Below are 11,787 nucleotides of genomic sequence, written 5' to 3' on the forward strand. Positions count from 1 at the left end.
ATGCATTTGTTTTCATAGATATCTGGTGCATTTTATGGTATTGGAAACTACTTGTGTTTTCCACTCAGAGATTATCACCAAACTGACACCAGGGAGGATTGAGATAGCACAAACACTCAGACATTGCATGGTACCAGACAAAAATACAATCACCCTTTTTGTCTTATTCTAGAAAATAAAGCAAGTTAGGCAGTTATGGTTTATGTGGCTCATAGGATGAGAGTCCAGTTAACCTAAAAAAAACTCAATTCGCTTTGATTGACTTATACAATTTTAACAGTTCATGAGGTTGGAGTGTTTTGTTTAGGAGATTTAGAAAAAAGAAAACTGCAGGTATCAATTTTGTTTGAACAGACAAATAAAAGTTCTCTGTTTATAGGCTACTGGTATGTTTTGTTGTTTCTGACAACATTTGGCTAATGCACATTGTAAATCGAGGTAAAATCACCCAAATATGCTCACTTAAAGCCCCTATGTACATGTCAAAATGCAGCTCTATACATTTTTTGCTAAGCTGTATGACAAAACCTGACAGATCAAGGAAGTGTATGCCATGTCTGGCCAACTTCACTAAATGTTGACTGTACTATGGGTGTGTCACATCCAAAATGTTAGTTTATTGTAAAATAAAAAGGTAAAAAAAATGCAGGATTAAATTAAGAAGGCTATTGCTTATGCTGCTTAGTCTAGTAGTGCATTTGGCTGAGACACATGCCCATCTTCAGTCTTCCAGCATTCTTTTTGTAACAGCTGACTCTGACTGTGAGTGAGCCTGGTAACATTTGTACAGATTGTATACCTATGTACTTAAAAAATCATATTGTTGTAATAATAACAAATAACATATACGCATTTAGCACATTATATGTGTAGCATGGACTAAATTCTGTCTTTTATATTGTCCGAGCTGTTAATAGTAAGAAAACGTACAAAAACTTGTCTATATTTCGTTCAAAATAAAGCTAGCAAAATGAATGCTTGTGTTTACAGTTATTCATTCATGAATTTGTTTTCACAACAAACTAGACATTGAGTTCAAGTAAATGTGATTGTATTTGTTTTTTTATTATTAATACTGTGGGGCCCCAGTAGGCTATTAATCATCAGAAGTAATATGACCCAGTGGGCTATCCTTGGGGCTATCCTTATTCCTTATTTTTTGTCTTCTTTTCAAAAGAAATCCAAAATGCAACATTCAATGTATGCTTTTTGATCGGTGTAATAATCAGGGAGATTGTGATTAGGTGCAAATGTTTCAGGTCAGAGGAAGGAGAACTCATCACTACAGGTTTATTTTATGAGATTATGGATCTAATTAACGACTTTGCTTGCACATAGTCAATAATAGGTTATCTAATGCTTATGTTGCTATGTATGTTGTTGTGTTGTTGAGCTCATATCTAAACCCACTGCTGAATGACAGTATAAATTATGTTTCAGCACCATAAAGGCTTGGAGAGCATGTGTGTGGGTGTGTGAGTGAGTGAGTTTAAATTGATTTTTTTTAGACCATAGCATAGGCCTACTGTGTAATTGCTTTTCATACATAAAAAATAACATTTAGCATGATGTGTTGCATTAAGTGTAAGTTGCATAATTTGTTTAGCATCAATGTAAAGGGTAATAGACTGCACTGGTCTATAAGTTCATGTAGACCTGTTAATCGTAATTATGATGAGAAAGAAAATGTGGTTAAACTGTTACTCATTTTGCTGGGGATCCCCTGAACCTTTTACATTTTTGCTATTTGCCAATCTATTTTAGTATTTAGAAAATGCTAAAATACAGGACACTACATAAAGTATTTAACATTTTTGATACAAATTATGAGATCAAATACAACATAGTATTTTGTATTTCAAAAATGTATCATCCCAGGAAAAGCCTAATCTAATCTAAAAAAAAATGAATTATTAGTTGCAGCCATTATTCTCAATATGAGAAAGCTTTTCAACAAGGTGCACGATTCTCTTTTTTTCTAAACTGTGATTTAAAGCCAGTGTAGTTTTAGAAATCATTACTTTTAAAAGGACAAAAACAAGTCTGAATAAGACAAAGTCAGGACACAACAATGCAGAATTATGTAAAACATTATTTATTCTTTGTTCTTCATTGTAAAAATGTAAAACGGTTTACACAAGAAAACTACATGTGTTCCTGAGAACACAAATATATCACAGTAGACATCCAACTACACTTTTGGGGCGGGAGGTATTGTGCTATCAGGTTTTGGGGTGTGTGGGTGGGGGGTTCCGTTCCCCATCCAACAAGCCCTAAAACTGGTGTAGAGATGTAGAGATGCAAAGTAGAACAAAGTAGAGATGCTAATGAATCATTAGATGCAAATAAAAGGATAATAGTTAACTTAGGACTGGTGTGGTTGAAGAAGATAAGACTTTCATGCTGAGAATGATATCAGACCGCATGTATGTAGCTGGGCGTAATCAAAGTATAAGGTGAGATTAAGGTGAGAAATGAATGTCAGTAGTAATAGTAGCATTTCACAGTGCCTACATAAAACAGGCGTGAGCAAAGAGACAATCTCCACATTTGTCACCACACGTGTTCTGTGTAGACAAGTTATATCAAGTAGACGTATTTCTCTAGTCACCTGAATTATTACATTTTGTTTAATGGTCATATTACTGGCAAAAGAACAGCACTAGTAGACAGACACCAAGGATGAGTTAAATTGTGCCACCCTTCCCTTATGCCAGACCTGAGTAAAGAAGAATGGGCAATATACCCAAGGAAAATAGCTCCATCTAGCCCACAAATGGCAAATAGCAAGTAAACAGCTAGCCTTGCCATTCCAGTCATTGGAGATCAGAGCACCAAAGGAGTAGCTTATTGGATCGGCTCATTTAACCAAAATGGAACTCTGTCACATTTGATATACGTATAGACAAAATACAAAATATAACTTGCCGGCAAAGTATTCTTACAGCAGTCTGAATGAAAATAAACAACCGATAATATTTACCTTCAATGAAACAAAAACATTAAGAAATTAAAAAAGAGAGAAAGAAAAAACAAAAACAATACAACTTATATACATATCACATACTAATGATGGGCATTTCTTTACAAAGTAATGTTAGATTTAATTGAAGCTACTACTTCCCAAGACCAGGCTATTATTTATTACCCCATTAAATGCCACACATCATGAACATTGATTGGTAGCATATGTTCTCTGATTGCTGTCAAATAGTGGCATATGTAAATACATTTTCTGTGCATGTGTTGATCTCCAGGATGACCATAAATGCAGGATAACTAGCTGTCTGCTAATGGGGAAAATTATAAAAGTACTAAAAACAGTAGGCTAATGCTTTCTTCAGAAAAGATTCAAAGAAGCCAATGGTTAAAGCTTTCAACAGGTTATTTTGCATCACATGAGCAGCATTGTAGAACATTTTTAAAGGGCCTTGAAGCTAAAACAATCCCCTTCCCCATACATAGTTGGTGTTTTCTCCTTTTTATAGTTAAAAGGATCACTGCTACAACGCATAATACTATAATGTCATATTTGAGCCCTCTGATAACAACACTATCTGGGTGGTTGAGAGTCAGACTGCATTTTAATTTATAGTTTTTGAAGGTATTCCATCAAAAGCGGTGATAAGAGTAAAGCCCATTATACTTTGCCAAAAATGTGTTATGCACATGTCGCACAACTCGCACAACTAAATAATACGTATTTTCAACTTAGGAAAGTGTTGACACAACCCACTAAAATGGGTTAAGTTATTCTACACAGCTGGTTTTTGGCTTAAAGTGATACATATATGTTCTAAATGTCCCTTTAATATACTTTAATAATTGTCTTACCTACTCTTTACGCTTTCATATTTTAGCCTACATGATTAAGCATGTTAAGTTTTAACTAATTGGCCCCAACTGAATTTTCCTTTTTTCAGAATTTATGAAAGTATAAACCATATTTCACATTTTCAACAATCTGTAATAGATATCCACCACCCTCTGACAAGGTACCATTCCTTGGCTTTCACAGTTCACACAAAGCAAACTAGTAAGCTTAATTTATACTCAATTGTCTGTTTGTCGCACGAGGCAATGCATTATTCGACAAGCGACACCATTGGAGTATAAATTAGGCTTAAGAATATTTTCAAAGGCATTGCAGACATTTACAGATAACAGGACAATATCATGGTTCATAATTGAAAACTTGTTTTGCCAATACATGTTCAAATCATTGTTGGGTATCCTGACAAAAGTCATTAGTGATAGGCCAATCATAATTTGCAGCAGATATACTTTCCTGCACAATGAAGGTTAAGTTAATACTGTTAACCACTTTCAACCTTTCAAACAAGCTCACAACACATCACAGTTTTGATAGGTAGCAAGGTATAAGACAAAAGGCATAATTGTTGACTCTACTCTATGCAGATCTGCCAACCTGCTAATTTACTGTATTTCGTCTAGTTAGATTAGTTAACTTTTTACTATTTCGTCCCTCCGCACCACAACATTCCACCACATTTCAGTGAAGAAAGCATTTATTTTCGAACAGCATTCTGACATGTTTGTGTGATAGATCTACAATTGTCAGAATGGCAAAAAAAAAGAAGAAAAATAAAAAAAACTCAAAAAAACTCAACAGCAACATGGACAAAACATATTGGGGGGGAAAAAAATAAGAAGAACGTAAGGCAGAATTGAATAGCCTAAATAATCCAATAAATTATACAGCAGTAAACTAGGATAATAGCTGAAAAAGGATAAAAACTCAAACTTAACCTCCATTTTGATTAATATAAAGACCAATTATACCCATCCGCATATTTCACTATACACTCTTGTCTACAAAGATATTAGCCTATTAATATACAAATTTGCAATATACCATATTCTTTGTAAATAGAGCATTGTATATCAAATTTGGAAATTACATGGAAATGAAGGGCTTTTAAGGACTGATTCAAGCAAATAATCAAATGGCAACTTGCACAGGAAGGTTTTGCACATGATGGAATGCGCTCTTCAAGGTACGGGCACGTGAACCGGTTTGATGACGATGATTCCCCAGTAACAAATACACTTTTCCATTCAGAAAGTTAGAATAATAGTGACAACTGAAAACATTACCAGATAACAGTGATTGATTGCTCTGTTGTTGTATCCAGCTGAATCAAAAATAATGACTAAACCTTTCCGATGGCTATTCAATTGTTGTAATGAGATCATACTTGCCCCGGGCATAAGTAAAGCCAAAGAACTAAAAGGCTGCTCAAAAGATGCACTGATCAAATAAGGCAATATGGCCATGGAGTAAATGTTTAATTCACTCAGCAATCTGGCAACTCTGGCAAAAGGAAGCGTCCTACATATACAATAGGCTACCATCTCAAAAGGAGTGATTATAGGGATGAACAAATAGGCTTGAAAAGTGTGCTGTGCCCATGGATGGAAGGCTAAAAATAACTTTGATCATGAACTAAAACAAATGTAAAAGAAAACTAAAAGTTTGAATACTGGCCAACACAAGCACTAAACTCACATTTACGGTCTGGAATCTGGAGCATCATCTACCTCTAGAGCACACTGCACCCTCCGGAACTGTTTGAGCTTCCCCTTCCTTTTTGAGTTGACGATCGTGCATGTACAACTTGACCACAGTTAACGGTAACTTAGAATAGATTACATTGAGACACCAGTATGTTACAGTTTGATACAGTGCAAAACACCCATACGGAAGTGATGAGATGAAAATAACCCCTAGTGTTTTCCTCTCCCTCACTGGTTTGTAACTTAACCTTCAGCGAAATGGTATTTCATTCTTTGGGTTAAGTTGGTCTATCCCTCAATGATACATATTTCACACTGCGCTTCCCAGAACCTTAAGAGCTGATAACTGTGGTACCAATGTATTATTTTAAGCAGTCCTAAAGAATTTCCCACATACCTGTACATTCCAGGCACAACATACATACCCAGGCTAACTTCCTCTTTAGCTCATCTAATAAACCATAATTTAAAAAATAAACATTTAGCCTAAAAAACAAAAGACAAATATAATTTTGGCACTATTCTACAAGGATCTCCTCAGTCTTTATGGCCGTTAGTACTGTGCCAGCAGAGGACAAATCAGAACCTTCATCTTTGGGAAACTCTTCCTGCTGGGTCAGCCCCGCTGCCACCTGCCCCTGCAGCCCCACTAATGCACCTTGGCTGAAGCAGAGGTGTTTAATCACCTCGTTGGGACTAGAGAAAGTGGTCTCACAAATGTTACACTTGTAGGGCCTTGCGGAGCCCAGGAACAGGGAATCCATCTGGCTGCTGTCGTCGCCCGCAGCGCACAGCTCCATGCTCTGCCGGTCCACCATGGTGTAGGCATCAGCCCCCTGGTTCAGGCACACGTGGCGCGCTGCCTGGTTGGCACGGCAGAAGCTCTTGCCGCAAGCACTGCATTTGAAGGGCTTGCCCGTGTGGATATACATGTGTTCGCGCCAGTGGCTCTTCTGGATGAACTTGCGTCCGCAGGTGGAGCACTCGTACTTCCGCCGCTTCACCTCCCGGTCCAAGTCGGCACTCTCGAGGTTGTCGATGTCTGCGATGTCCGACGGAGGAGGCGTGTCCGCCTGAGACTGAGACCCACCCAGCCCCCAGTTGGAAGTGGTCACCTCTGCCCGGGGCGAGTCCATGTTGGCAACCGAGACCGGGGTTTGCTCACTGTCACTGATGACCTCCACCAACATGGCGGAGCCGCTCCTGCTCCCCTTCATCAACTCGTCCAGTTCTGCCGCAGCGTGCTCCCCAGGCATGACGGGGGAGAGTGCATTGTTGGCCTCAGAGAGGGTATGCTGCAGGGCCCGGGTGTGCTGGAGGAGGTGCTCTCTCAGCACGCTCCTCTGGTTAAAGCGGCTCCGACACAGATGACAGGAGTAATGCTTCCTGAAAGAGGCAGTCCTCTTCATGATGCTGGGTTTGACATGGAGAATGGTATTGATTGGGGGACTCTCCCCAGTCAGCAAGTCTGATCTCCGCTCCTCAGTCATCGGCTGGCGATTACTGGTCGAAGCCTCCATCTCCGGGGGTGAAGAGGCATGCTTGGACGCAGATGAATTGGTGTAGGCTGGTGTGACGGCTGGCGTCGGCCTATACTTCCCCTCCGAGCCGAGCTGGTCCATGTCAAAGGGCGAAGACAGCTGGCGACGTCCGGGCACTCTAGGTGACAACGCCACCTGCTGGTCAGAGATCTGGATCCCATAGAGTGAGGTGGAGAGGTTCAGGCTGTGTTCGGGGTGGGAATAGACCGACTGGCTGGCCTCCTGTATGAGAGGGTAGGCATGCAGGAATTTGACCCCTTGCTCCAAGCGTGCAGGGTCTATCAACTGAGGTGCAAGTTTGCCTGTGTACATCAGGTTCAGGAGGTAGCTGAAGATATCTGGCTGTATGTCCGCAGCCTTCAGTCGAACACAGTCACTGAAAAAGAAAAAATTAGATATTAACAATGTGTCCAAATATGGTGTATTGAATCAAACTACAAGAGATTTGCAGTGAAATAGATAATTGAGTCGATTGGATCGGAGATTGTCTGGAACTACTGTAGCTATCAATCAGTAAATCTCCATATCTGTCTATCAGTCTATGGCCATTTAGATAATGTTGTGTTCTATACAAGGCTATAGTTAACAGCAGCATGAATCTATTGGTTTCAATGGCCACCAAAGAACGAAAAGTTATAAAAGATCACAGATCTTAGGAATAGGAAGACATTTTTTCCACCATGTGAGAACTCTGTATTCATGATTCTGTTAACTCTTTTACTGCTTTGAACGAGCAGGCTCGTTCATGTATTCAAGTAGGGCACGGCCATGAACGAGCGGTTGTTCGTTCGTTCTTTTCCCTGTCTGAGCACTGTGAGCAGATGAGGGGTGGCGCGGGTGTCTACAGTAGCAGCAGCTCCTATAACGCTAGTCTCAAATCTTGACCACACATAATAAACAAAAATGGCGGCGAGATCACTTTTCTGGTCATTTTCTATGCCTGGATCTAGTTTCTCCCTCCTGCGAGGGACAAACTTCATCCTCGCTCAATGCAACCAGCCGTCATTTTTTTATTTTTGTTATGACTCGTGAAACATACGCCTGGCTTTTACAAAAGATTGCGGTTGGAAATAATGGATGGATATTTTTCTATAAAATTGCAAAGGTAAGCTACTTTTAAGCTACCGGTGATGGCAGTTTAAGACATCCTTATGTGGCAGTAAGAGAGAAAAACTAAACTTTTCTCATACTCATAAAACTCTGAAGTGAGCTTACCATTAGGAAAGCTTGCCAAGACACGTTAGTTCAAACGCATGTTTCTAATACCAAGTTGTACACTAAATATCAGCTGATGATTAATGACCCAGAATAATTGAGAAGAATACAGGCTTATATATTATATATTTCTTTGTATTAGATTTGAGTTTTGCACATATCTTCTGATACCATTGTCTTTGGCAGATATCCATGAGGAAGACGCATATCCGTGGCCCAGGCGCAAGACAAGCAGCGGTATCACAAAAGGAAATAGAGTATGCACACTGAAATACTGAAAAAGGCTCAGCTGTGTATTTTATTGCGTCAACGTTTCGATCAATAAGATCTTCATTAGGACATATAAATGGGAATGGGTGTATACACACACCTCATCCAGTCACTGTGTTCCTATGGTTTGAGTACCTGATTTTTAATATATTAGTCTTGGGATACTCAAGTATTCAAGTATTGGTGCACACTGCACAGTTTATTTTGTGTAAAGCCAGCCAAGTAATATTTGGGTTAACCTATCAGTGTATGGATGGTGTACTATAAATGTACAGAAGAACGTGTGTACGGCCGTTCCCATGTCCTGATGAAGATCGGGTTGACGTTCGACGCAATAAAAGAAGAGCAGTAGAGCTTTTTTCTGTATTTCCAGTGACTCCAATTCCTTTTATGGACCAGATATCCAACACTATTCTCAATAGTCATCTTACATATTTTCTATACCTGTCCTGGTGAATGAAGAGCATTCTGAAGTAGTTGGAGAAGCTGTGATTGAAAAAGGGAAAGTAAAAACCTTTAGTAAAAGTTTACATGCAGAAAAAGTTTCCAAAAAGTAATACATATTTTCAGATGTTTTTCTTTGCTTTCTTTAGACAAATGTTTGGCACTATTGTAATTGATGTAATTACCTAGCTAGGACTGCTTTATGGGCCTTGAAGAAGACATCTCCTATGGCCACAGTGCAGTCGCACAGGAAGCCAAACTCCCTCTGAGCGTTAAGCTGCTGCAGAAGGATAAGACCATGGTTGGCCAACTCCATTCTTCAACCTGCACAAAGGCATACACACCCACAGAAGTTACACAACACACAAACACACACACACGTGCACAAGTGTGCACGCACACACAACAGTCAGTTTCCTGTCTGGAAGGAGACCAGAGCTTCAGCTTATTGTGACCACAGAGAGGCAGGCAGACGGGGGCGATCTAACGACTACGTGAAGCACACAACAGCAAAGAGTCAATTTGTGTCAAATGGAGACAATGTGTGTTGTACAAATGTAACAAAGGCACTTAACGGTATGACTTCGCTGATCATAGCTATGGTACAAGAAGGTTTTCATCGTGGTTAGAGTGAACACAAGGACTAAAAGTTGCTCATCTAAAATTAATTCAGGAAGAGGAACATGGTTGATATTGCTGCTTTTAGTAGCCTTCCGGACGTGAAAAGAATAATCAATGACAACCAGAAGGGTCATGGGGTTTCCTGTAACAGTTGCCTTTAGCCTATTAAGCAGTTGGTTAGTTAGTGCATAGGACCTCTAATGACAACTTCCGTTGGGCCAAACTCACAGTCTGCTGCCTATCCCTTGGGATATGTTGATGAAGGAATGGTTACAATTGGCAGACAAGAGCTCATTCTACATTTTTACAGAAGTTCTCAAGGGTCTGGATTTTGTATTGTGCGTCAGTACAAGAAAGCTTTATCGCTGAAGCCTAATTTGCACTTTGTTTTAACTGAATTGTGAATTGACACTAATGGAAACTATCTTAACTGGAAGTGTATTTTGGTGCTGGCCACTGGGACTGGGTTGACTGCTGTTGACCCAAAGGACTGAGAGGGCTCCAGGCCATCACATGACCAGGGTTACGGGTGTCGACACACATTCCTAAGGCAGGACTAGTTCCACCCCCTCCACCAGGGACTGGAAAGAGCCTGTGGGGCGTGCTGGGTGAATCTCCCTTCTCTGACAGAAGAATACTTTCTTCCCCCTCTAAACATATCCTTAGCCAGCATTAAAGACAATGGAACAAGATAGTTTTATTATTGTCAGTTTACACAAGATTGTCTCATCTGAATTTGTCCATCTGCATGGGAATCATAGTCAGAGTACTGTCACCCATTGAAGCGGTTTGGTTTCAAGTGCCTAGCCCAAGGGCACAATAGTCAGAATGTAACCAAATCCTCTTCAGTGCTGAATGTTGATGATGATTGAACAAGCCATCTTTCAACTATCGATCTTCCCCTCAAGACAATCCAAGTAGCCTACCCTGATAGCCTACTTTCAAAAGTAGTGTATAATCATAAACATAGTGGCAACAGAATTCCACTAGAAGTAGACCTAAATGATTCACAAATGACTGCATGCATTATGGTTAATAACAACACAACTGCAATGTCCATTTTCTGTTCTCGTCATAACCCAAGAAAGCATCAAATGAGATATCGATGCATCTCTTATAGGCTAATCCACAAGTGTGTGATCATATACCTGTAGTGGACTACCGGACATATTTTATGAGGCAACAAACAATGGTTGATCAAAGATCATTTCAACTTGAACTGTTACTTCATTGGATAGCTACTGTAATAGGTAGATACTTGCCATGTGTTCATCATAGTAACATGTTTGTAACATTAAAGCGCCGCCCCTAATACAGACACGTGGAACAGTCAGTTACCCCACACAGACACTCCAGACACTTCCGTAGTGCTCTTTTCTAAAAACTGAAAATATACCCAACGATACCCATGCAGACGACAACATGCGCATTTTGGGCAGTTAAATCAAGAGGCATTGGACAAGATAAGCAAAGATCTACTACACGTTATTTTAACGCCACTCCCGAGATGTAGAAAAACAAGCGCGCCACGGGACCTCCGCATCGCTTCGAAACGGACACACACGCGCACACACACGCACAAGGGGGATGGGGTGGTCACGAACGCGTTTCTTTTAACTTCAGCGTGACAATTTACAGGCGGCGAAACCCCCCGTTTGCACATCGCGCTGCACTATGGCGGTAAAATGAACATTGAAGTATTAAAAAACACACGTACCGTGTTCCACCGCGGTCTTATTTCGTGGACTTCGACGTGTTGTTGTTTGTTACCGGGGGACTTGTCCGTTGGGCTCGCGCGCAGGCAGCTGCTGCTCTCTGTGTTCCTTGCAAACGCAGCATTGGCGGCGGCGATGGTCGTCGTCGGTGTTTTCCGGTCGGGTTACGTTACAATCACATGACTCGGGCTGTGTAAAAAAGCACCAAAAAACAGCAGTTGTAAAAATATCGTTGGAGAGCGTCTGGTAATTCCCTCCGAGCGTAACCGCCGCGAGTGTCACTGTGACATTACACGTTCAGTGTGCGAACGGGCTCTGGCACAGTAGAAGAATAATTCATTCAGCGTCCTCCGGTAATGGCACGTTAAGCGTAAACCGATTTAAAGGAAAGGGGGTCGTTCTCCTCTCCCTGCCCCCCACCCATGCATGCACGTTGACAAATA

At 40.5% G+C, this 11,787-nt stretch overlaps 1 protein-coding gene across 1 annotated transcript; it reads right to left on the reverse strand.

Annotated features, from left to right (window-relative positions):
* Positions 1-2,219: 2,219 nt before the first annotated feature.
* On the reverse strand, positions 2,220-11,502 carry zbtb2b (zinc finger and BTB domain containing 2b). The gene is made up of 4 exons (XM_080745180.1): positions 11,347-11,502; positions 9,194-9,332; positions 9,009-9,050; positions 2,220-7,455 (listed from the first exon to the last, which is right to left on the reverse strand). Exons 2-4 carry the CDS (start codon positions 9,322-9,324, stop codon positions 6,057-6,059), a joined length of 1,572 nt encoding a protein of 523 aa, XP_080601306.1. The 5' UTR covers positions 9,325-9,332; positions 11,347-11,502; the 3' UTR covers positions 2,220-6,056.
* Between the last annotated feature and the right edge of the window lie 285 nt (positions 11,503-11,787).

This window comes from Nannobrachium achirus (genome assembly GCF_963921795.1).
Source record: "Nannobrachium achirus genome assembly, chromosome: 16".
Classification (NCBI taxonomy): Eukaryota; Metazoa; Chordata; class Actinopteri; order Myctophiformes; family Myctophidae; genus Nannobrachium; species Nannobrachium achirus.